Here is a 25,875-nt window from a genome sequence, read left to right as displayed (position 1 = left end):
AAGTGCTCACAGAGCCGGAGCTTGTGCGACGCCCCGCCCCGGCCGCACGGTGCACCCGCGTTAATCCTCCCATGAGGTCCCAGCCGCTGGGGCTGCGGGTTCCTACCGAGCATTGTTTCCGAACTTGGCCAGGAGAGCGTTTCCAGATTGGCTTTCTCTGGAGGCGGGCTGAGGACTCATTTGAGACTAGGACTACTTCCTGAAGCGCGAGACAGGAAGTTATCTGGGATGTCTGTAGTCCCGTGGGGAAAGTACCGGCTTCCGCTTTGGTGACGGCTAGAGCAGGCGGTGGGTCGGCGGACTGGCTGTTTGGTCTCGCCGCAGCTAGGGGTCCGTTTCCATCGCAGCACCACGGCCCCCTCCTCCAGCCCAGACCCCGGCGAGGCTGCCCGGGGGGCTCCTTCAGGCTCCTTGACGCCGCTCCAAGGGGCATCTACCTGGGCATCGCCTGGGCCTCCTGCCGGGGGACTGACTCCCGGCTTCAGCACTCAGGGCCACAATAAGAGGTGCCCTTATCAACACGCGCCCTGCCCCCCTCCCTGAGCCATCGAGACCCTGGTCCAGAGCGACAGCCTAGGACCTGGGACTAGACGGATCCAAGACGCTAAGCCCTGGCCTCCTACAGAGGGGGCTCTGCATCGTCTCTGATATGTCACCCACCATCTCCCACAAGGATAGCAGTCGGCAACGACGGCCAGGGACTTTTAACCACTCTCTAGATATGAAGAGCGGTCCTCTGCCGCCGGGCGCCTGGGATGATAATTATCCAGAGTTGGTTGACGGGGAAGGGGACCAAGAAGCTTTTTTGCGGGATATCGGCGCTAGTGACTTCTCAAAACCCCCACGGAGCTGCCGGGCGGAATTAAGCAGCATTTTGCTGTTACTCTTTCTTTACGTGCTTCAGGGCATTCCACTGGGCCTGGCGGGAAGCATCCCACTCATTTTACAGAGCAAAAACGTTAGCTATACAGATCAAGCTTTCTTCAGTTTTGTCTTTTGGCCCTTCAGTCTCAAATTGCTCTGGGCCCCGTTGGTTGATGCGGTTTACTTTAGGAACTTCGGTCGTCGCAAATCTTGGCTTGTCCCTACACAGTATATACTGGGACTCTTCATGATATATCTCTCCACTCAAGTGGACCATTTGCTCGGAAATACAGATGGCAGAACCCCCGATGTGGTTGCTCTCACTGTGACATTCTTTTTGTTTGAATTCCTGGCAGCTACTCAGGACATCGCTGTGGATGGTTGGGCGTTAACCATGTTATCCCGGGAAAACGTGGGTTATGCTTCTACTTGCAATTCAGTGGGCCAAACAGCCGGTTACTTTTTGGGCAATGTTTTGTTTTTGGCCCTTGAATCTGCCGACTTTTGTAACAAATATTTGCGGTTTCAACCTCAACCCAGAGGAATCGTTACTCTTTCAGGTAGTGTATTTAATTTATTATGCTGTTAGGTTTATTGTACGTTTATGAATCCTTTCGACAGTGTGTGTGGTGTTAGAAGGAACCATTATTTAATGTACTGGAAATCATTCTATGGGAGATAATCCGAGGTAAGTTTTCTGTTCTACTAAAATGAGCTTCAGCCAGAATGATTACATTAGAGCAATCATAATTGATCAGTATTCTGAACTGAGCAGAGGAAGGCAACCCAGTAAACATTGTTGTGTCATAGCAAACAAAACTCTGAGTCTAGGGATACCTTGGCACTTGCCTAATAATACTCAGATGCACATTTTTTAGAAGACTGGCTAGTGTGAAGACATGAGCCCAGCCTTATTTCAGAATTTTCCTTTCGTCTTTTGTTAGACTGAGGTTTCTAGCTCCATGTTTTCTGGTCCATTTCTACCCCTACCCTTATACCAAGAGCCCTCATGTAGCCTTCTGGTGAATAGAACAGGGTTAATTCATTTAAGCATTAATGAGCAGGCTAAGTGACAGGGTTCAAAGGGCCTCCTGTGATTAAAGCCAAGTACCGCCCACAAGAAGAACTTGCCAGTCAGACTTGGCATTTGCTGTTGTTGAATTACAAGATTTCATGAAATGGGTAAGTAGAGTTCCAGAATGCACAAAACACCAGGTGAAAATGCACTGAAGCAGCAAAGTACAGAAAGATACAAGACAGTACATGCAGTGTTCAAAGTGCCTGAAGCAGTCATTGTGGGGCCTGATTTTGGACAATGATGCTGAAAGAAAGGTTGTGACCAAATTAAAGGTTGTTGACCAAATTCTTTAGTTGCTGTGAGTAAGAGTAAAGTTTATCCTGTAAGAAATTGGGTGTAAATTCTACAGATTTCCCCCTCTTTCTGCATGAGCACAATACAAGGCCCGGTAAGGTTTTCTGTTTTTTGTTTTGTTTTGTTTTGTTTTTTAACTTTCCTAACACCTGAGAAACAGTAAAATTACCAATATCAGGAATGACCAACACTGGGAATATAGTAGAATTCTTCATTCTGGTAGTGATGATCAATTTAGGTGACTGTCTCTTGAAGTTTAAACAGCTAAACTTGCTCTCATTTTCCTAGTACTAGGGGATTCCCAATAGGGTAAATGTCAGGGCAAGGTGTGTGGTGAGGGAAGTTTAAGGGCTATATCATAATATTCAGGGAAGGGAGGAAGGGATTCCCAACTGTATTACTGAAATCGTATACAGCCCCTCCACACCCCTACACCCTATAAGTGATCCCCTTTCTACCTCCTCAAACTGCCAGTGAGCCACTACTACTGATGAAATAATAGTTATACTTTTCCTCAGTTGGTTTACGGCCAAAAATGGTTGAGAGATATTGCTGTGCACCTAGACAGATTTGTCTCTGAGTGTTCTGGGGTCCCACTCCTGCTATATGGATAATTCTCTGCTTACAAATACTTCATGAATGCATCGTTGCTTTTTTATGTGTCTTGCTTTTCCTTTTTTACTGGGACTGTTCATATCACCAAAAAGGGCTAATAGGATGATGTGTTACTTAACATGGGAAACTCTCAATAAATAAATCAAGATTGAAGAGACTATGGAAACTAAATTACTAAGTAAATTAGAGCTTTCTCACAAGTGTGATAAAAGAGTGATTAATAAAATATCATTCCAGAGAATGCCATTAACTGTTCCCCTATGGGAAGATCAAAATTGAGCCACTGGATTTTTATTTACACTGATTTATTATTTTGAATAGCTGTTTGTTCTGGAGTTTGAACTTTGTTCTCCAGGAAATTTTAAAAATAGTTTACTTTTTAATAAGTTAAGAGTTGAAGAGTCCTGCATTTTCATTCTCCTTTGTATGACTGTACATATCACATTTATAGGGTTTTTTTTGGAACTTAGTATAACTAAGAGTAACCAGTGGCTTTGAGGAATTTAGAGAGCACAGAAAGAATCATGAAGGAAATACAGTTGCTTAGGTAATAAAAGAAGAGGCAAACACTGAGGCAGATGTTTACAAAATGAGGAAATTAAAAAGAGGCATAATTATTTTTTAAAATTCTGAAATACGTTCTGTTATTAGCACTTTGTTTTGAGTTACAGATACACAGAGATAGACTATATTGAGAAAGAACAGTTTTTGCAATCTAGAAAGCAGTAATCTAAATAGTAAATTTAGAACAGGAAGGAGAGGATGAAAACACAGTCCCTTAGAAAGAAAACCTTGATTATGCTGAGATTGGCTTTTTGGTACCTTCAGGGATACGGAACAGTCCTTAACTCAGAGGTAGCCTTTTTTTTGTTCCTGCCCCCTTGGTTTTCAAGGATCTTTAGTAGCAAAAAGAGATAACGTTTTAAGCTTCAAGCAATGTGAGAGTAACCCAGTAGGACACAGAGATTAGAACATAAAGTTTTATGCCTTGAAAAGATCATATATTTCAGTTCCTCATTCTTACTGATGAGGAAACTGATCAGGAAATTGTAACTGGCTAGTTAGAGGTAGAGATAGATATACCTACAGCTTAGGTTTCCTGACTCCTTATTTGGTGATTTTCCTCCATTTGGTAGGAAACTAGGAAAAACTAGGAAAAACTGTAATACATTCTTTAGCATCTAAATCTAGGCTTGAAACATTCCCTTACATTCTCAAAAGATAAAACTATAGAGATAGAAAACAGATCAGTAGTTGCTAGGGGTTGTGGATGAGAAGGTTACTATAAATAAATAGTATGAAGGAGTTTTGGGGGTGTTGAAACTGTTCTGTAATGATTTGAATTTATGCATGTGTTAAAATTCATAGAACTGTACACCAAAAAATTGTTTTACTGTATAATTACTTAAGATTTCTAAAAATTTTTTAAAAGAATCCATTACCTTACAAGTTAATCCCTGGGTAAATATCATACACAGTATATGATATACAGTCCTTGAGTTTCACTCTATTTTTGCCTTGAGTGGAACAAATTCATAAATCTGGTGGATCTCACATCTCAGTATAGACAAAGGAAGAAGTGAACTTCTTTTCAAATGTTAGGGCCCTAGTAGTAAAGTGAGATAGCTGGGAATACTGGAGCTACTAGATTCAGGAGAGATTAAATATTAAAAACTGGAGACCATACCCCAGAAAGAAGGTTTAAAGCCTTTTTCCTTTTAAAAACAAAGCAAAGGAGAAATGGTACTGTATGCTTTCCTTGTCCAGTAAAGAACTGTAGAATAGCTTTTGTGGATGGGGTGCATAAAAGCCAATTTACAAAATACACTGTAAACCAAAAAAGTATTTGATTTTATTTGGCATATGTCTTACTCTGAATTTCACTTCTAACTTTATTGAAATTTATTTGGAGGCCAATTGAATTAGCCTTTACTATGTAAATTTATCAACAAAACAGTCAGAACCTCGCTAATTACAAGCAGTCTCCTGCTTTCATTTATAGTGTTCCTGAAAACTATAATTTAATTGGAGAAAGCAAAATAGACTTACCTAATACAAGATGTTTTCCTAGGAAATTAAAAATGAAATATAAGGACTTTACTGGTGGCACAGCAGTTAAGAATCCACCAGCCAACGCAGGGACACGGGTTCAAGCCCTGGTCCGGGAAGATCCCACACGCCGCGGAGCAATTAAGCCCGTGCGCCACAGCTACTGAGCCGCGCACCTAGAGTCCATGCTCCAAAACAAGAGAAGCCACCGCAATGAGAAGCCCGTGCACCACAACGAAGAGTAGCCCCCGCTCGCCGCAATTAGAGAAAGCCCTCACGCAGCAACGAAGATGCAATGCATCCAAAAATAAATAAATTAATTTATTTTTTTAAAAAATGAAAAATATAAAACCCCTGATTCCACCTGTTCTTTTAAATACAATTTTGGATAAATGTTGCATTTTATACATGTCCTTTTCATTCTTTTTATTATTTCATATTTTTTAATGTGGGGTTTTTATCTTACTATATATATATATATAGCTTAGTATAGGAGGTCACAAATACATATTTTTGTTTTTAATTTTTATTGGGGTATAGTCGATTTACAATGTTGTGTTAGTTTTAGGTGTACAGCAAAGTGAATCTGTTATACATATACATATATCCACTCTTTTTTAGATTCTTTTCCCACATAGGCCATGACAGTATTGAGTAGAGTTCCCTGTGCTATACAGTAGGTTCTTATTAGTTATCTATTTTATATATAGAATTGTGTATGTGTCAATACAAGTATGTATTTTATATGTGAGTATGCATGCTGAAACATTTATTAAGGATGGGGTGCATATTCAAAAAGCAAGATGTTTGTTCCGTTACAGAATTTCTATTTCTTGGTTTGGTGTTATCTAAGAAAAATATTTTTAATTTAATTTCTTCCCTTTACTTTTATTTATTTATTTATTTATGGCTGCATTGGGTCTTCATTGCTGCATGTGGGGGCTACTCGTTGCGGTGTGCGGGCTTCTCATTGCGATGGCTTCTCTTGTTGCGGAGCACGGGCTCTAGGCACGCTGGCTTCAGCAGTCGTGGCATGTGGGCTCAGTAGTTGTGGCTCGTGGTCTCTAGAGCGCAGCTTTAGTAGTTGTGGTACACGGGCTTAGTTGCTCCGCGGCATGTGGGAATCTTCCCAGACCAGGGATTGAACCCATGTCCCCTGCATTGGCAGGCTGATTCTTAACCACTGTGCCACCAGAGAAGTCCCTTCCCTTTACTTTTGAACACATGATAGCTGAAGTCCAATCATCATCAGTTAAGGCTCCAGAATACATGATTCAAAACACCTACAGATTTCTTTCTTTTTAGATATTTTATATTGTCTTGTATTTGAGACCTACATTTCTTATTCCTAGTACAGTCATAGAACTTTTGCATTCTTAAATTTCCCATTAGTTTTTAAAAACTTTATTTAAATAGTAATTATGGATTCACGGGAGGTTGCAGAGAAATGTTTAGAGAAGTCCATGCACCCTTCCCCTAGCATCCATTGTTAAAATCTTATTACATAACCATAGTACAATATCAAAACCAAGAAATTGACATTGGTACAATCCATAGAGCTTATTTAGATTTCACTAGTTATACATATATTCATTTATGTGTGCGCGTGTGTAGCTCTATGTAATTTTATCACATGTGTAGCTTTATATAACCTCCACCACTACTATCAAAATACTCAACTGTACCATCACCACAAAACTCTTGTGTTGCCTCTTTACAGCTATACCCATTTCCTCTTCTCCATCCCTAATCCCTGGCAGCCACTCATCTGTTTTCCATCTTTATAATTATGTTATTTCAGAGATGTTACATAAATGAAATCATGCAGTATGTATCCTTTGGAGGTTGGCTCTTTTCACTCTGAATAATTTCTTTGAGGTTCATCCAAGTTGTTGCATGGATCAGTGATTTGTTCAGTCTTATTGCTGAGAAATATTCCATTTGTTAGAAATACCACAGTATATTTTACCACTCATCCATTGAAGGCAATTTGAGTAGTTTCCAGTTTTTGGCTATTGCTATGTGAAAATAAGTCTTCATTTCTTTCAGATAAACGCCCAAGAGTACAAATGCTTGTTTACGTTAAGTGCATTTTTACCTTTGAAAGCGACTGCCCAATTTTTTTCTGGAGTGGCTATGTCATTTTATCTTCCCACCAGCAATACGTGAGTGATCCAGTTTCTCTGCATCCTTGCCAGCATTTCATGTTACCATTATTTTTCACTTTAGCTATTCTGATGAACCCTGCCTCTTCGTGTGATAGTTTGGAATGCTCACTGTCAGCTGTTTTATAAAAGTCTGAATTCAGCTTTCAGCTTACAAAAAGTGATTTAGGGGTGTCAGGATGTAGGTTGTACAAAAGCTGAATGCAAGAACCTCCTATCATAGCATCAGAGGAGAGATAATGTCATACATGTTTAATTAAAATGGATTTTGTGCTTGGCTTGAACATACTTTAAAAAATGGAAAGAGTGATTCATTTCCATCTATTCAGTGATACAGGCCCCAGATTTAGCATGAGGTGGAAGCATTGAATCTATTGGCCTCTCAGCTTCAGTCTTGCATCCCGGGCTGAGTTTAAGTCTAGTGTTTTGGGACAACAGGGATCTTGCTAGTCAGACAGCTGCTTAATCTAGTGCTTGATTGAAGAAACCATTTCTTCTACCCCAGAGGAAAACCTGGCATTGTTGGAGTTAATGAAAAAGTATGTGATCTAAAGATGGCACCTTCCTAAGGGGTTAGGAAAACCAAACTCTTAGGAAGCTTTCAAAATTAGCTTTGTATTTAAGTTAATTTTTGCATTGCATGCTGTCTTTCAAAAATCTAATCCCCAAATAAGATATGACTATATTGTATTATAATCAAAACAGAATTTTCTGGGAGTGCTCCTCAGTATAGATATTTCAAGCAAATGTTTAAAAGGGAGAGATTTGTGACATAGCAGAAAATTCTGTTTCTTGCTAAGACTTAGCTGGAGACCCAGGGCCAGATACATAGTATATCTATTTCAGTTTCTTCCATTGTGAAAGAGCAAGTGGACTGATGATAGGTGTCTAAATTCCCTTCATGCTCTAACTTGTGAAGTAGAGAAAGCTGTACTGAAAGCAAGATGAAAGGAAGGCCTGAGGGTTATTTAGAACAGAAACTGAAAGTTTGTTTTCCTGCAACTTCTGAAGGACTAAAGTTCATTTCCATAGTGTGAGAGTTAGAGAGAGAACCTGTCCTGAGCCAAGGATGGTTGTATCAGACAGTGCTTCTTAATTTTTCTACCTCTTCTGATGGTGGAAGAGAATGAACCTGTACCACGAAGGGTCTGGGGGCTTGGTCCAAAGCCTTGAAAGCTTGAAATTTTTTTGAAATCTTATGTTTTATCTTTAAAATTCATGGAAATTTTGCCTTCTCTATATGTTTTTCATGAAAATGTTTCTTTCTAAGTTATTGAGTAAATGAACTGTTTAGGAAGATGGACCATGTTTGATTTGCATACCCTATGGTATACCACCGTATGGGGAGATGGAGGTGGGGAGGGGGGAATACAAGTAACCAGTTCAAAGAAGTATTCGTAAGTGTCTGTGTTCCAGACTTCTTGATTGGAGCTACAATAAGCACCTTTTTTCTCAGGTGTATCTGTTTAGTAGGAAGACAGCCTACTTGCAGTAGGTGTTTCTGAGCATCTGGGTAGTATAATGAAGAACATTCTTGTTTTAGAGTCAGATCTGAGTTTGAATCCCACCTCTGGCACTTCCTGGTTTGTGATTCTCTTTCACTGGGTATAAAACAGGAATAATAATGCTTGTCTTGGAGAGTGAGTTTGAAGGTTATTGCCCTGTCCTGTGTCTTGCTTTGGCATAATAGGAGCTCAGGTGCTGGCTATTATATCCTTTTTGATTACTGGTGCATTGTTACATGCTCTTAATTTTTGCACTCATTGGAGCATTAGGTAAGATCTAGTAGCCACTTCAGAATATTTAACTTGTCTTACAGGTCTTTGCACAAAATCGTGTTTAAGAAACTTGAACATCAGCTCTGACATCTTGATCATACATATATATGTCACAATGCTTTTGCAGATAAAATATATAAATCAGAATCAACCAGAATGTTAATAATGAAATATTTAGATTATTCTTGCTAATAATATCTTTCTAGTGGTTGGTATATCAGACTATGGTTGTTCTGTAGGATCCAAGCAGTATTAATAAACAATAGCCAATAGTCTAATAATAGTATTTATGGTAATGGCATTCATAAATCTTAATACATTTTCTGGCAGGGGTTAAGCCTCTCTTTCTGAGCCATTACTTCATTCTTCAGTCTCTGTGAGCAATGGAAAGCCTTTGAATGAGGGCTCTGAATAACCTATTGTCACTACTTTCTTCTTTCTTTCAGACTGTTATCTTACCCTCAAAGCACAAAGAAATTAGAAATAATCTTATCTGCAAACAATACTGAAACCTGTTTAACTTGTTCTTAATCTTTTTTCCCTTGGTACTGGTATCACCGAGTTTAAATTCAGATGAAGATTTTGTTCATTAAAATTGGGAGAATAGGGGCTTCCCTGGTGGCGCAGTGGCAGTGGTTGAGGGTCCGCCTGCCGATGTAGGGGACACGGATTCGTGCCCCAGTCCGGGAGGATCCCACATGCCGCGGAGCGGCTGGGCCCGTGAGCCATGGCCGCTGAGCCTGCGCGTCCGGAGCCTGTGCTCCGCGACACGGGAGAGGCCGCAGCAGTGAGAGGCCCGCGTACCGCAAAAAAAAAAGGGAGAATAGGGAATTCCCTGGCGGTCCAGTGGTTAGGACTCCGTGCTTCCACTGCAGGAGGCATGGGGTTTAATCCCTGGTCGGGGAGCTAAGATCCTGCAAGCCTTGTGGCGCAGCCAAAAAAAAAAAAATGGGAGTGTATACTAAGCAAATTAAAAAATTTCTTTGCTGAAAGTAGTATATAACTGAAAACTTTTAATTTTCACTTAACGTTTTTTAGAAACTTATTATTCTTATTTATTTATTTTTGGCTCAGTAGTTGTGGCATGTGGGCTTAGTCGCTCCACAGCATGTGGGATCTTCCTGGACCAGGGCTCAAACCCATGTCCCCTGTGTTGGCAGGCGGAGTCTTAACCACTGCGCCATCAGGGAAGCCCCTTGTGCTGGTGCTGCCAGCATCATGACAGAGGATCATACTGAGTATCGCTAGCCTGGGAAAAGATCAAAATTCAAAGTACAGTTTCTACTGAATGCATATCGCTTTCACACCATCATAAAGTTGAAAAATCTCAAGTGAGACCTTCATAAGTCGGGGACCATCTGTATAAATTTCACATTATGGAGAAAAGAATTCACCTCAGAATACAAATTTCTGTATGTGTTTGAAGCAGTTTAGCTTCTTTAATTTGCAAAATTTGAATAGCAGAGCCTTGTTTTTGGTTAGGCTTGTGGAGACTACATAATTAGCCAATTCTAATAGATTCTTAATTCAACATTAATTTTAAAAAGTCTTTATATAGGCACTGTGAAATAATGGAAGGAGTATGAATCTCAAATTCAGAAGATTTAGGTTCAAGTTCTGCCTGTTAATAATTTGACCTTTGGCAAAGGTTTAAATATTCTGAGCTTTTCCTTTCTCTGCATAGTATAATAATGCCTACTTTGCCTGTCTCACGTGTTTACTACAAAAATCAAATGAAATAACTTATAAGAAAGGAACATTTAAATACTAAGGTGAATTTGGTCTATGCATGAGGGAAGTTGATCTAAATGAATGATGCTGTCTGCCTCCATCGTAAGTGAGAGTTAAGCTGTAGTGACCCAGCACAGCAACCGAGCAAGACTGAATACAGAGGAAACCCTGACTCAAGAATAGTAGACCTTTTTTTGGAAAAAGGTGACTAGGCTTCATGAACAGTCAGTTATGCTGCATGAGCAATAAAATAAAAAGCAAACATATTTAAAACTGAATATGATTTTAGAATGTTAGAGCTAGAAAACATCTGGGATTTTCTAGGGAACCCCTCTTATTTTACAGATGAAGAAACTGAGGGTTATCCACTAAGTTTTGTTTTTTTTTTAAATAAATTTTATTAGAATAATGAAAAATAATACATGCGGATAACCATAGGATACACACATAGGAATTTAAAGGTAAATTTTATACTTTTCAATATGAAACAAAGTACATATCTCATGGAGATATATTTCTAGAGATGCCATGAAACAATAGAGTAATAATCTTGAAAAGTATCGGAACATAATATAGGAATTACTAAATAATAAAAAGGTTCAACTCCATTACATGTAGCATAAAATACAGGTATTGGAGAAAGTTTTATAGAGACAAAATAAGATGCATTTCTTAGGGTGGTTAAGGAGACACAAGTTTTTGAAATCAGTTGTATGAGGCACTGACTTAAAATGTAATATCAGGCAATGTAACCTCTCAGCCTGTTTCTTCATCTGAAGATTGGGGCTAGTAATAACTTCCCCTGTTGTACTATTGTAGTAAAGGAAATGATATGTGTAAGATGCTTAGCACATTTATGGCACATGGTATGCACTCAAGAAATGGTGCCTCTATTATTACTATTATTTTTAGCTGTTATGCAGAATCTTCCAGGACATTATTCACTCCCTCCGCTTAATTTGTTTGCAATATGGGCTAACGGCCCAGGCATCTTTCACTGGAACAACCCAAATAGTACTCTTCATGTGTCTTTTTTGTGCATCTACAAGTACGAGAAAATTACTTATGTATCATAGTATTGAAAGAGAAGGTTATTCTTAAACAGATTAAAAACAAAGTTTAAAAACAAAAGGCAGAAAGTCTAATGTAAATGATCATCTGTTTGTTGTTTAAGTTGTCAAAATTTAATAAAGAACTGAAATGGTTTAAGTGCTTAAGAAGTATGACTTAAGATGGATCTTATGGGATATGAAAATCATCTCCTGCCCTTAAGCAGTTTCCTTGAATAAAATGACACAGCAGGTGTCACAGTTTGGTAACTTTTATTTCATTCAACCCACTAAACCCTTTCCTTGTTAAGTATCACTGTCTATGTAATGTATGTTTAACAGAGACAGGACTGTCTTATTCATCTGCTGTGCCTCATCTGGTGCCTTGAACATGACAAGCCCTATGTGTTCATTTTTTTTTTTAACAGATTTTAGTTGAGGAAAAGTTGTGTACAGAATTATTTAGTATCAATGAAGACATGTTATTTCAAAGGTTAATTATAGATTTAAAACATTTTTAATTTCAGACTTCCTTTTCTTCTGGGGAACTCTATTTTTGATAACAACAACTTTAGTTGCCCTTCTGAAAAAAGAAAACAAAGAAGTATCAGTAGGAAAAGAAGAAACCCAAGGGATCACAGATACTTACAAGCTGCTTTTTGCAATTATAAAAATGCCTGCAGTTCTGACATTTTGCCTTCTGATTCTAACTGCAAAGGTAAGAGATTTATAAAGCAAATTCCCCATTCTGTTACAATTAACAATATCATGGAATACTTCTGTTGCCTTTTCGTAAGTCCCTTTCCAGTAATATTAGAATTTAACAATAAAAACTAATATACTTTGTTTACTAAATGTGTTTTAAAAGGTGTGATGATATCAAATCAAACATAACTTCAAAGTAAGCTAAATGTCTTAAGATCTTGAAAAAAATTATGCCAATTTGAAGTACTTCTAATAAATGTGAGTTTTTAAATGAATGATATTAATGCTTGGAATGGAAATGAATACCTTAAAAAAATAATAGCTCTCTACTGTTAGAATGAGTATATACCTAATGTCAAAGGTATTAAAATTATTTACTTAGAATGTAATTTACAAAGATATGGAAATGTATGATTATTAGAAGTCCATTTAAAAATCAGTTGGATTATTTTAAAATGTTAGACGGAAATATACTATGAAATAAAGGGGGGTTTTGGTGACTTTTTAAGAATTCTGTATGTTTTCTGTATTAAGATGTCTTAATTTTATAGTTCTAAAACATTTTAAAGAGATTATGTTAGAAGAAAGGTAAGTATATTTTGTTATAGTGAACTATTGCTAGTATTGGAATTAATATCCTAAAATATAAAATCAGTTATAGGATTTTCATATTATATTTAAACCTATCAACATAAACACTTTCACAGCTATCTTTTGATAACCCTAAAGTAAAAATTACAGCCTCATTGTTTTGAAGTACTGAGTTTTTCCTCCTCTCTAAGGATAAGGAGGGTTACATTTTTAGGAAATGTTAGGAAGGTTTATACTTAAGGTTCAACTTTAGAAATGCTAAAAGTTTCAAGGAAGATAATAGTATTATCTAATTATATCATTTAGAGATAACCATTGGTAACATTTTTGGTATATTTCCCTCCAGCCTCCTTTTTTCCCCTATGTATGTATGTGTGTGCATGCACATGTGTGTACATAAACTTGACATATATAATTAATACATTAATTATAATTAAGAATTAATATTAATATATATACACACAAATACTTTAAAAGTGGAATTGGATCATACTGTGTATAATTTTTTATTTTGTTATTGTCTTATTCCATATTCCTGTATCATTAAATAATATTTTATAATATACTTTTTAATAGCTATAAATTGTCACAGTATATAAATTTGCCATAATGTACTCATTTTCTATTGTTGTATATTTAATTTGCCATGCGTTTTAATTATAAAAATGTACTAGTGAATATTTTTGTGTGTAACTCTTTGGTGTTCTGAATATTTCCTTCCAATAGATTCTTAAGTGAGGAATTAATGGATCAGTGAATATGATTGTTAAATTGCTTTTTAAAAGATTTTAATAATAAATTATACTGTCACCAGCAATGTATAAGGAGTTGCTTCAAATACAGAGTCTAGAATCCCATGTTCCCCCTGTAGAGTAAACCTCACCAAAAGTAACATCTCTCCTAACTTTTAACACCATAGATTAGTTTTCCCTGCTTTTGAGTTTTATATAAATGGAATATCCAGTATGTAGTCTTATGTCTAGCTGTTGTGCTCTTTCACTCAACATCATATTTGTATAATTTATCCATATTGTTATTTATAACAATAGTTTGTTCATCTCATTGCTTATAATATTCCATTGTATGAATATGCCACAATTTATCCATTCTATCAACAAATGCTTAGGTTATTTCTACTTTTGGACTATTATTAATAGTGCTTCTATGAAATTTCATGTAAATTACTTTTGGGGAACATAGGTGAACATTTCTGATGGGTAAATACCTGGGAGTAGAATTGCTGGTCATTAAGAAAAGCATAGTATATACTGCCAAACAGTTTTCCAAAGTCATTGTTCCAATTTTCTCTACCACCAGCACTGTAAGGGAGTTCTAATCACTACGCAGCCTTGAAACCACATGTATTGTCTTTTCAATTTTAACCTTTCTGGTGGGTGTGTAGTGGCATCTCATTATAGTTATAATTTGCATTTCCCTGATGACTAAAGAAGTTGAGCATCTTCTCGTATGATTATTGGCCATTTGAATATCCAGAGTTACCCTTCTCTTCAAATTTGTAGTTGTTTTATTTTTTATATATCCTGGATATGAGTTTTTTTATTAGATATGCGTATTACAAATATCTCCTGTACCACTTTTAAGACAGAGTAAATGTTGAAGTCGGTTTGTGTATCTAATGTTTACAAAGAGAATGTGTTAAGTATAAGTGAAATTCTTTTCTGGACTTAAATGAAATATCTCTGACCTTTAATTTTTTATGTGAAATTTGCTTTTTGGCTCCATTCCGAGAAGTTAAAGTATTTAAAAGTATTTAAAGTAATATTTATCATTAAAAAAATTTTTTTATTTGTATATTTTCACACTTACTGAAAATTTACTTGTATAGTTGAAAGAATGTCCATATATGTTTATCTAAATTCTGTGATTTTTAACATTTAGCTCCACTTTCCTTATTCTGTAAATTGTGCTATTTTACATATTTCTTATGAAGTATTTGAGAGTAGTTTGTACATATCATGTCCCTTTATCCGTAAATACCTTAAGTATGTATCTCCTAAAAACAAGTACTTTCTCTTACAAAGCCACAACTTAATAAAAAATTAGGAAATTTCAATTGATATAGTACTATTTTCTAATCACAGTGCATATCCAGATTTCACCAGTTGTCCCCAGAGCAGCCTTTATAACTTTATTTGTTCCTGGTCAGGGATCCAGTTCAGGATCACACATTGCATTTAGTTAGTATGAGCCTTTCTTTGTCCTTCACGACCTGGACACTTTTTTAAAAAAAATTTATTATTTTATTTTATTGGCATATAGTTGATTTACAATGTTTTGTTTCAGGTGTACAGCAGAGTGATTCAGTTATACATATACAATATATTTATTCTTTTTTAGATTCTTTTTTCATATAGGTTATCACAGAATATTGAGTAGAGTTCCCTGTGCTATATAATAGGTCCTTGTTGGTTATCTACCTTATACATAGTAGTATGTGGTGACCTGGACACTTTTAAAGAAGACAGACCAGTTATTCTGTAGAATGGCCTTCCATTTATGTTTGTCTAATGTTTCTTCATGTTTAGGTTCGTGCTGTGTATTTATGTCAGAAATATCATAGAAATAATACTGTGACATCTTCAGGGAATTATATCAGGAGCCATATCATGTCCCTTTATCCATTAAAGATTGTTGTTAACCTTGATTACCTTGTTAATCCATTGCAAAGTTACTATTTTTCCTTTTGTAATTAAAAACTAATTTGTGGGGAAATACTTTGAGACTATCTAAATATCTTATTTCACCTCAAACTTTTACCCACTACTTTTAGCATTCTTATTTGTTTTTGTTGTTTTTAAGAATTAATTTAACTATACCTTTTCTTACCCCTCATTTAACTCAACCTCTTAGATATAATGTTTTCTCAGAATTATTTTTGAAAAGCTAGGTGACTTTTTGGAAATTTTGTTGTCAGTCAGAAATCATCAAAAATGCGTATGGTTTGTGGCAATGATGCTTCATTTTAACCAGATTTATTTGGAGTCAAAGGCTTTTCTTTTAAACTTAAAATATACAAATCAGTAGGTTTGAACTTGGACTCTGTTTATTGTAAGATATAGAACTTTTTGAAATGGAAATTTAGTTGTAATTAAAATTACAGTTCCTAAGAGTGCTGAATTTTCACTTGTTTTCACTTCATATTGTTAGTAGACCATAAGGGCAAAGTGTACCTCCATAACTTGATTGCTGTACCAGATATAATAATATGATACTTACTTGTAACTGGCATGGGTCAATAATGAGACTGAGGTTCTTAAATTACTTACATATGCTTGGAGGAAAATATTTCATAAGTCACAAATTAAAATATTTTTTTGTTTTTATATTGCAGATTGGTTTTTCAGCAGCAGATGCAGTAACAGGACTGAAATTGGTAGAAGAGGGAGTACCCAAAGAACATTTAGCCTTATTGGCAGTTCCAATGGTTCCTTTGCAAATAATATTGCCTCTGATTATCAGCAAATATACTGCAGGTCCCCAGCCACTAAACATATTTTACAAAGCCATGCCCTACAGGTAAAAATGAAATGAAACCTTACTAAATAAGAGAAGTTAAATAAGGAGCGGTTATCAGTATCACTAATATCTGTGTATAGAGTGTATATGGGAAAAGGCTTGAAAAACATCTTTAACTTCAGTATCATTTATATGCACTTTTATCTCTTTTTAACTTCCTAACAGGTTTTAGATACAGGCTTCTTTCATATGGTAGGCACACAGATTTCTGTTTTTGTTATTGTTTTTTAACCTAAAATGGAGGTCAGCTCCACCTTTCTTTCTTTTTCTATAGATTATTGCTTGGATTAGAATATGCTCTACTGGTCTGGTGGACTCCTAAAGTAGAACATCAAGGGGGATTCCCTATATATTACTATATTATAGTGCTGCTCAGTTATGCGTTACATCAGGTAAGCTTGCCATGGTTTTTCCCAGGAAGTAAACTGTCCTATGTAAAATAAAGAAGAAGTTCTTCTACAATTGCCTTAAAATGATGATAATAAATTTTAAGATTTAAGCACGAATCTGTTTCTGAAGAAATTACTTGACAGTGAACTTTAAACCTTGTGGATTTTATTTTTTATATTTTTATTTTTTGGATTTTATTTTAATGAGTTTTATTCATAGAAAGAGAGTTTCTTCTTCATTCACTTCATTTTTTTTTCTTTTGTTCATTCAACAAATATTTGTTACATTTCAGAATTTATCCCAAAGTTAATTCAGAATTCTACCCTTGCTAAGTATCCCTCAGTTCATCCCTAGATTAGGGATTCTTTCCTTCTTCTAGTCCCGGTATTTTCTTTCTTCTGAAAGTATTGAGAAATAATGACAGCTTCTAGATTATACGTCCCAGGTTTTTGGTTTAGATTCTGTATTAAATTTTTCTTTCTTTCTTTTCCTTTCTTTCTTCCTTTCTTTCTTCCTTTCTTTCTTTCTTCCTTCCTTCCTTTCTTTCTTTCTTTCTCTCTTTCTTTCTTTCTTTTTCTTTCTTCCTTTCTTTCTTCCTTCCTTCCTTTCTTTTTCTTTCTCTCTCTCTCTTTCTTTCTTTCTTCCTTTCTTTCTTTCTCTTTCTCTCTTTCTTTCCTTCCTTTCCTTTCCTTTTTTCTTCCCTCCCTGACCTGGGATTGAACCCAGGCCCTTGGCAGGAAAGCATGGAGCCTTAACCACTGGACCACCAGGGAATTCCCTGTATTAAAAATTATGACTTATTCTTTGTGGTTTTAGAAGCTGGGTGTTAATCTGCTTTTTTTTCTTTATTAAATGTTTGTAATCCCCAAAAGAACTGATCTCCACTTTTCCATAGTCTCACCCAAACTGCTGTTGCAGAATGGGTTTTTCTTTCCCTGGGAATAAATGGTTCAAATAAATGGCAGATGCCCAGTAGTAACCTTTGGGACTCAGTTGCAGTTATTGCTAATGTGTGTTTCAGATTCACTTTGGACCTATAGTACCTAGTTTAAACTCTTTGAAAATTATATTTACCAACTCCTCACTGCTTTTAACTGAAACCTAAAAATATGACTACCAGTTAACCTCAGTAATTTTTTGCATACATTTATATCATTTAGGAGAATTCCGTAGTGGATCATGTCTGACTAGCTGTATGTAAAAACACTGAGGCTAAGGTGTCAAATATAATTTTTTTCTGTTTTGCACATAGTTAATGCTAGGTGCCAAATTGAAGCTAAGAGAAGTAGTTTAGCTTAGTAATGCTTCACTTCTTGAGTAAGTAAAGAAAAATATGATGTAGTTGTCCAAAAATCATTTGTTTGGCTTTGGATTTCATTAGAGAATTTTCCAAAGTGTAGTCTTCGAAACTCAGAAAACCAGATGCTTTGTGGTAAAAATATTATAAGGCCAAGTAAATTTGAGAAATGATACATGACATAACCCCTCTTTATGTAGCATCTTAATCATTCCTTCAGCAAATATTAAGTGAATACACCTATTCCATGCCAGGAACCATTGTAAGTACTAAAATAAAACAGTGAATAAATCATGCCAGAATCCCTGCCCTTAAGATTATATTCTAAAGGCTTTCAGGAGGCCTACAGTCTAATTTTCTGTAACTTAGTGTTTCTCAGTCTTATTTGACTTTGGAACTCCTTTTTCTATGAACATCCCATGGAACAGTATTCAAAGGAATTCTATTTTAGAAACATGGGTTGTTTTCATGTTCCTAAATGAAGGGTTAATTCTTGCCTCTCAAGGAGATTTTTCTCTTTAGTTTGTCACATAAATTTTGAATTATATACATAAAATTATATATTCATATTCCCTTTGAATATTTGAGTGCTTATATGTATAATACATATATACTATACACACATATGATATATTTAGGTATAGTGTAAATATAGTGTTTTGCTTATTACTATATGGATCTTTCAATACTACCTCATCTGTCATTCTCAGTTGAGCCTTCCTTGACTACTTGTGATAAAATTAATCTCCCATATATTTAGGCTCTGATAGCACAATGTGTGTACTTCTTTTTTCAATACTTACCACATTTCATCATAACTATTTATTCCCTATTTTCCCAGCTTAGAATAAATTCTTCAAGGGCACAGAGGGACTGTGTCTTATTCATCTTTGTATTGCCATGACCAGACATTAAAGCCTGGCTTGTAGTAGGTGCTCAATAAATGTTTGTTGATTGAGTTTAATAAGAGTCATGAAAATTAATTTTCTGGTTTATGCTTTCAATGTTCTTAATTTAGACCATAGCTTTTTAAAGTCTAATTGTACTGAAGATGTTTTACATTTTCCCTGTAGGTTACATTGTATAGCATGTATGTTTCCATAATGGCTTTCAATGCGAAGGTTAGTGATCCACTTATTGGCGGAACATATATGACCCTTTTAAATACTGTGTCTAACCTGGGAGGAAACTGGCCTTCTACGGTAGCTCTTTGGCTGGTAGATCCCCTCACAGTGAAAGAGTGTGTAGGAGCATCAAACCAGAATTGCCGAACACATGATGCTGTTGAGGTAAGTATGTTGCAATTTTAGATAATGTTAAGGTAATATTAAGATATTAATTTCCTCGTTTTTGCCTCTAGAAGTACTACATCTTTTTAAAATTGTATCTGCCCATAGTTTCTAATAGCTTTTTCTTTCCCATCATAACTGAGGGTATAAACACACTCACATCAGTAAGTGAAGCTCACTTGAAGTTGCTTCTCAGCAAGGGAGGAGCAGTCTCTCTCTCCTTCACCTTGTGTACCATTGTCCTTATACACTAGGCATTTAATAAATGCATGATTAATAGCTAAGGTATATAATGATATAAGAAGGAGAGTTCCATTGGCTATTCATATAACAAATGGTGTTAAAACTGAATGGTTAGTAGTTTGTTGATAAATTATTTCAAAGTAACAATAACCCACTTCTGGAGTAAATTCCTTGGAAATTTCCTCACATTTCCAAATATGAAAAGCTGTATCTTGAAAATGAATATTGTTTACAGCAAGAGCTGAAAATTCTTTTTAATACTGTTAGTAGCATTAGAGAGATTAAGATGCATTAACTTGTTTTGTCACTTGGAGTGAATGAAATGTTTTAACAAAAGTATATTTTGATTAATCCTTTAAATAACAAAGTAGAAACGTAATTGCTGAATACTTCCATTTTGAAATTGTGGAGTATTTATTGATATTATAATTTTATTTTTACAGCTTTGCAAAAAACTCGGTGGCTCATGTGTTACAGCACTGGATGGTTATTATGTGGAGTCCATTATTTGTGTTTTTATTGGATTTGGTTGGTGGTTCTGTCTTGGTCCAAAACTTAAAAAGTTACAGGATGAAGGACCATCTTCATGGAAGTGCAAAAGAAGCAAGTAATGCATTCACTACTGGACATTCTAGAAAGGTAACTCTAGTTTAGTTTTAACTCAGAGTTATGATAATCAGTGTACAGGAGTATAAAATATTATTTTAAACAGGAAATTATTAATATAAAATGTCAAATGGTTAAAAATATAGAGACCTCTCTGTATATTTAAATATACTTTTCCTTGCCTTGTCAATGTATTTAAAGTTTACTTAAGGTCAGGAAATTGGTACTAAAACAACTTTTCTGATCTTGTTATTTGATTTATGTCTTTTTAATTTACTGACCAAAGCATGTTTTAAGCTGCAATGCAGTAGTCATGGGTGGTAACCATGCAGTCAAGTATTGTTATCAGTACCTATCATTGAGCTATATTAAAATGTTTGGTAAAATATATTAAATGGAACAGAGCTTGATATTCAGGTACTAACTACAACTAGTTTGGCCTTGTTGGCAGTTAAATCTTATTTTGAATTGTAAATTGGTTAAATTTGTTGTGGAATTTGTTGAGAAGAGAATATAAACTACTGAAAAACCATTTTAGTTTTAACTTTTCTGACCATAACCACATTGTGCTAATGAATCTGTGTTAAAAAGACTATTTTAAATGTATTTCCTGCTTTTGTAAGCATTAAAGACTTATAGGAAGATTATTCAAACTATTTTTTATAAAATGAAAGCTATGACTTTTATTGGTTCCCCTCCCCCTTCCCCCTTTTGAAAGATATTTTGATTACTTGTTAATTTTACCGTAAAGCTTACATATGGTTTTTTGTCATAAGTGCTTCATGGCACATGGACAGCTCACAAGTGGTTCAAATTTAATGTTGTATGTATGTTCATGGCAAAGTTTTGAAAATAAAAATTAAACGTTTTTCTTCAAGTAGTCTTTATTATTGAGAGAAAAACAGTAAAACTTACTGATTAAGAAAAATTTAAATGAATAATAGTGTAATTTTAGAAACTGTTTTGAAGAGACAGACAAAGACATTTTGTGCCTTTGACAAATAATGTGTTGGAAAAAGATTTCTTAATTAAGCACTGTACTAATGAGAAAAGCTCTCACAATTATACCGAATCAGGTACTATGTTTCCTCTTATTAAAACACATCCTTCTGTTTGTAAACTATAGTTTCTGGTGGGGAATTGCTATCCCAGGAGAATTAAGCTTTTGAGTACTTTAGCAATTTCCAACATATTATGTGTACCTGGTAATAAGGTTCTTTGCATATTTTGTGTTGTATGGTACTCAGACTCTTTAGAGATTACATAAAGCCTTCAAAAGTTAGAGAAAAAGAGATATTAAGTTGACTCTTATTTTTTTTTAACATCTTTATTGGAGTATAATTGCTTTACAATGGTGTATTAGTTTCTGCTTTATAACAAAAGTGAATCAGTTATACATATGTCCCCATATCAGTTGACTCTTATTTAATAATTATTATCTTTGTGGGAAAATACATACTAATGTTTGATTTTGTTAATTTTATAACATAGGTTGAATTTTAGAGTGGGGTTTTTATAAGTAATGGAGGATAAAATGGGTGGGAAAAAATGGCACTCAGCGTCTGAAGAAAGATAGAGGCAGTGGCTTCTAGAACTCATGCATTGCCATTGGAAAGCCTGTGTTGGGCATCACTGTCAGATCCTGAAGAATCACCTGGAAAATCGTCCTAGAGACATCCCAAACCATAGACTACAGTACTTTGTAACGTGTGTTGTCCTTTGTCATGTATTATAATCAAAATGTTTACATGAATAAAGAAAACCTACTAACTCTCATATGTGAAATGTATTTTAATTTTGTTTTTTTTTTTTTTTTGCGGTACGCGAGCCTCTCACCGCTGCGGCCTCTCCCGTTGCGGAGCCCAAGCTCCGGACGCGCAGGCTCAGTGGCCATGGCTCACGGGCCCAGCCGCTCTGCGGCACGTGGGATCTTCCCGGACCGGGGCACAAACCGTCTCTCCTGTATCGGCAGGCGGACTCTCAACCGCTGCGCTAGCAGGGCAGCCCTGTATTTTGATTTTTAACTTTTGTATTAAGAAGCTCACATTGCCATAATTACCTTTATCTTTTCCCCATATTATTACAAATTATACATACTTTCAAACGTACTTTAAGTTTATAAATCATTGATGACTTGAAGTTTTAAAATGTATTTTAAGCCTTAACGGTAAGGTGAAAGCCATTCCATTAATTACACTTGCTCTAGAAATGAACACTTGCTTTGAATTGTAGTCATTTGGTTATTTGGATACATGCTTGTAAGGTTTGCCAAAAAAATGACTTGTTAATATCAATGTTGCATACACTGATCACTGTTGGCATCTTATAAATGATCTACCTGAATGTGAGGATCTGTTTGTTGTAAATCTGCTAGAAAACACTGCCTATTTTTGTGTGTGTTTTTCCTTACTAACAGATCCTGATAAACTCTACCCTCAAGTATGAACATTAACTCCTCCAGTTAATGAATTATATATTTACTAGCTAATATTGAATATAAATACATATATACGTTTATAAATACATATATATATATACATCTCTTTATATCAGTATTTCCATTTGCACATTGGTTGCAACCCGTTTAAATCAAAAGATGAGTTTGAAAAGCTCTTATAAGATTAGCTAAGATTAGCTGAGACTAAAACTAAAAACTCCCTCCTTGGACTTCCCTGGTGGCCTAGTGGTTAGGATTCTGGGCTTTCACAGTGGTCACCTGGGTTCAATCCCTGGTTGGGGAAGATCCCGCAAGCTGCGTGGTACTCCTTTGTAAATATTTTAATTTTGCCTGATCAATCATAAAAAATTTGTTCAACACCTGAAATAGATTTCTCTATTTTTTATTTTTATTAAAAAAATTTTTTTTAATTTATTTTTTTGGCCACGCAGCACAGCGTGTGGGATCTTAGTTCCCCGACCAGGGACAGTGGGAACTATAGTGGGAGCTGTAGGGAGCTCCCCTACAGTGGGAGCTCAAAGTCTTAACCACTGGACCGGCAGGGAAGTCCCTAATTCTCTATTTTTAAAAATATTAAACCTTTGAGAGAATTCCCTGGTGGTCCAGTGGTTAGGAGTCTGCGCTTTCACTGCGGAGGGCCTGGGTTCAATCCCTGGTTGGGGAACTAATATTCTGTAAGCTGCGCAGCACGGCCCAAAAAAAAAAAAAAAAAAAAATTAAACCTTTGAAATCTAAACCTATTGTTTGATTTCATCCTTTTATGACAAGGGTTTTTATACTAAACGGTTGTCAGTGGAGCCTTGAAACCCCTGTACTACTTGCAAAACTCTGGATATGTAATTTTTAATTTTTCTGGAGAGAGTTCTTATTAAAATATTAAATGGTCTGTGATCCAAAAAGATGTAAAAGCTATGGCCTTATTGAATATGGGCTGTACTGTGAATTTTAAACATATATTTGAGATAATAGTTGTAAAACTAATTGTTTAAAGCATTCTGAAAACAATGTTAAAAGAAAAATCTATGCTGAAAACTAGAAAATCTCTGCGTTTGTAGTACTGAACTTGAATCTTGAAGGGATTAGAGCAGATAAGACATTACTGGTGAAAGAGGGACATAAGGGTGAATGGTATTCCACAAAAGACATATCTTAGTCATTAAATCCTTTTCCTCCTATAAACAACTTGTATTTTGCCTTGTTAACATACACCCCCAAAAAGTATGTTGTTTTGTATTAAATGGTTGAGATCATTATTTAATATAACACAAGACCAGGTTTGTTTTTGTATTTTGGGGGATGATGTCTTTTCATGTATTTGAAATAATGACCCTATATAACTCACACCCTGCTAAAAATAAAGAACCAACCTGTTGGGAACATTCCATGCAGATTTCCAAAATGTATTTTACTTTAGTATTAAAGAAAGAAAATAAATTTTAAAAATAATTTCATAATAAATAGGATTAATATATTTGACAGCCATTTTAGTTACAGAAGGGAAGGTAGTATAGCGCCTTGTAACGATTTTTTTTTTTTAACCAATGTCTTTGGTAGGTAGTAAGGCATAATTATTTGATTTTATCTTAGAAGATTTAAAGTATCTATAATAGGTACTTTTCCACTTCAGTTTAATCTCTGCCTGATTTGACAGTGCCAATTTTTTTTTTTTTTGCGGTACGCGGGCCTCTCACTGTTGTGACCTCTCCCTTAGCGGAGCACAGGCTCCGGGTGCGCAGTCTCAGCGGCCATGGCTCACGGGCCCAACCGCTCCGCGGCATGTGAGATCTTCCCGGACTGGGGCACGAACCCGTGTACCCTGCATCGGCAGGCGGACTCTCAACCACTGCGCCACCAGGGAAGCCCTGACAGTGCCAATTTTTTAATGTAATCACTATTTAGTTTGGGATGGAGAGCCTTTACATTTCCTACTTGTCAAAACTACTATTAGAGTCTTCATTTTAGTCCTCTAAATTGTTAGCAAGGTAAAATGGCCATAGAGAGCTAATATTCCTTCCTGGAATTCCGTTTTGGTAGAAGCAAGTCCTGTATCAGGGCAGAATAGTTAATGTACAGGACTCATGTCCTCTCCCCTAAACTAAGAGAAACTTTGACTGTTGGATTATAAAGACTGCTTTTAAGGAGGTCTGTTTGTTTGTTTGTTGTTTTGTTTGTTTTTTACCTTGGGGGGGCAGACGTTTTGTAGGAGAAAGTAGTTTTATATAACAGGATGAAAATTGTATGATTAATCACTGTTCCTTTTTTTAAAAAATGTTGCGGGGTATAGTTTAAAAGATCATCTTAAAATATCAGCAATATTAATTTGCATAGTTTATAAGAAGTCTTGAAGCATAGAGAAAAATGTTGCTACATTTTAATAGTTTTTTGTCAATATACACATAACTTTTTATAACAATTTTGTGTAAAGAATAATGAGTAAATAGTGTGATTGAAATGAACAAGATTTTGGTATAATTCTTAGGGAGTTATCCTAAGTATCTAAAATTTAGCACCTTAGTTACAATTAAATCAGTCAATATTATAAAATATGAGTATTAAAGACTCTTCTTATTTTCATCAAAATGACTTTATCTTTTTTTTTTTGGCCGTGCTGTGTGGCGTGCAGTAATTCTTAATTCCCTGACCAGGAATCAAACCCATAACTCCCTGCATTGGGAGTGTGGAGTCTTAACCAATGGACTGCCAGGGAAGTCCCCAAAATGACTTTAAATGTTGGGAAAAGTTTACTTTTTATAGCCTTATAGTTAATGAAATTGAAATTTTTTTATCACATGCAACTATACAATTAGGAAAATATAAAATTGGGAAATTTGATTAACTTAAAAAGTTAGTTTGGCATATCTGATAAATTGATAGATTACCACTGTCAAGTTTTATTGGTGAGTCTATATCTATTGTTGTCCTCAGATAGAGCCTTTGCAAAGATTAGTGTAAAATTGAAAAAAATACTCAATGTTGAAAACTGTCATTGTTGAGGTTTTTATGTAATCATTGTACCTGTGTCCAGTTTTGAATTAAAAATGCACAGTCCAAAATCATTTCTGTTATCATTTTTGGAAGATCTAGCATTAGCTTTGATAGTTTAGCATTAGTATATGTGAAATGTTTATTTGGCTAA

At 35.5% G+C, this 25,875-nt stretch overlaps 1 protein-coding gene across 2 annotated transcripts; it reads left to right on the top strand.

Annotated features, from left to right (window-relative positions):
* The first annotated feature begins 110 nt into the window (after positions 1 to 110).
* SLC33A1 (solute carrier family 33 member 1) lies at positions 111 to 21,158 on the top strand. 2 transcript variants are annotated; one of them, XM_004284735.3, is made up of 6 exons: positions 128 to 1,424; positions 12,151 to 12,341; positions 16,272 to 16,456; positions 16,731 to 16,848; positions 19,217 to 19,432; positions 20,119 to 21,158. In XM_004284735.3, the coding sequence occupies exons 1-6, from the start codon at positions 650 to 652 to the stop codon at positions 20,284 to 20,286; spliced, it is 1,653 nt and encodes a 550-aa protein (XP_004284783.1). In that variant the 5' UTR covers positions 128 to 649; the 3' UTR covers positions 20,287 to 21,158. The 2 variants fall into 2 exon arrangements, with proteins under 2 accessions (XP_033270658.1, XP_004284783.1); XM_033414767.2 differs by lacking the exons at positions 12,151 to 12,341; positions 16,731 to 16,848 and having other exon boundaries at positions 111 to 1,424.
* Positions 21,159 to 25,875: the final 4,717 nt, after the last annotated feature.

Source organism: Orcinus orca, chromosome 5 (genome assembly GCF_937001465.1).
Source record: "Orcinus orca chromosome 5, mOrcOrc1.1, whole genome shotgun sequence".
In the NCBI taxonomy this organism is placed as follows: Eukaryota; Metazoa; Chordata; class Mammalia; order Artiodactyla; family Delphinidae; genus Orcinus; species Orcinus orca.
This window is presented reverse-complemented; position numbering and strand designations above follow the sequence as displayed.

What these genes read in the sequence shown, in the direction of transcription:
- SLC33A1 (XM_004284735.3), top strand. Translation starts at nt 650, where the DNA reads ATGTCACCCACCATCTCCCACAAGGATAGCAGTCGGCAACGACGGCCA. An exon ending in TTCTGATTCTAACTGCAAAG is followed by an intron (nt 12,342 to 16,271) that starts GTAAGAGATTTA and finishes TTTATATTGCAG; the next exon opens with ATTGGTTTTTCAGCAGCAGA. An exon ending in GAACACATGATGCTGTTGAG is followed by an intron (nt 19,433 to 20,118) that starts GTAAGTATGTTG and finishes TTATTTTTACAG; the next exon opens with CTTTGCAAAAAACTCGGTGG.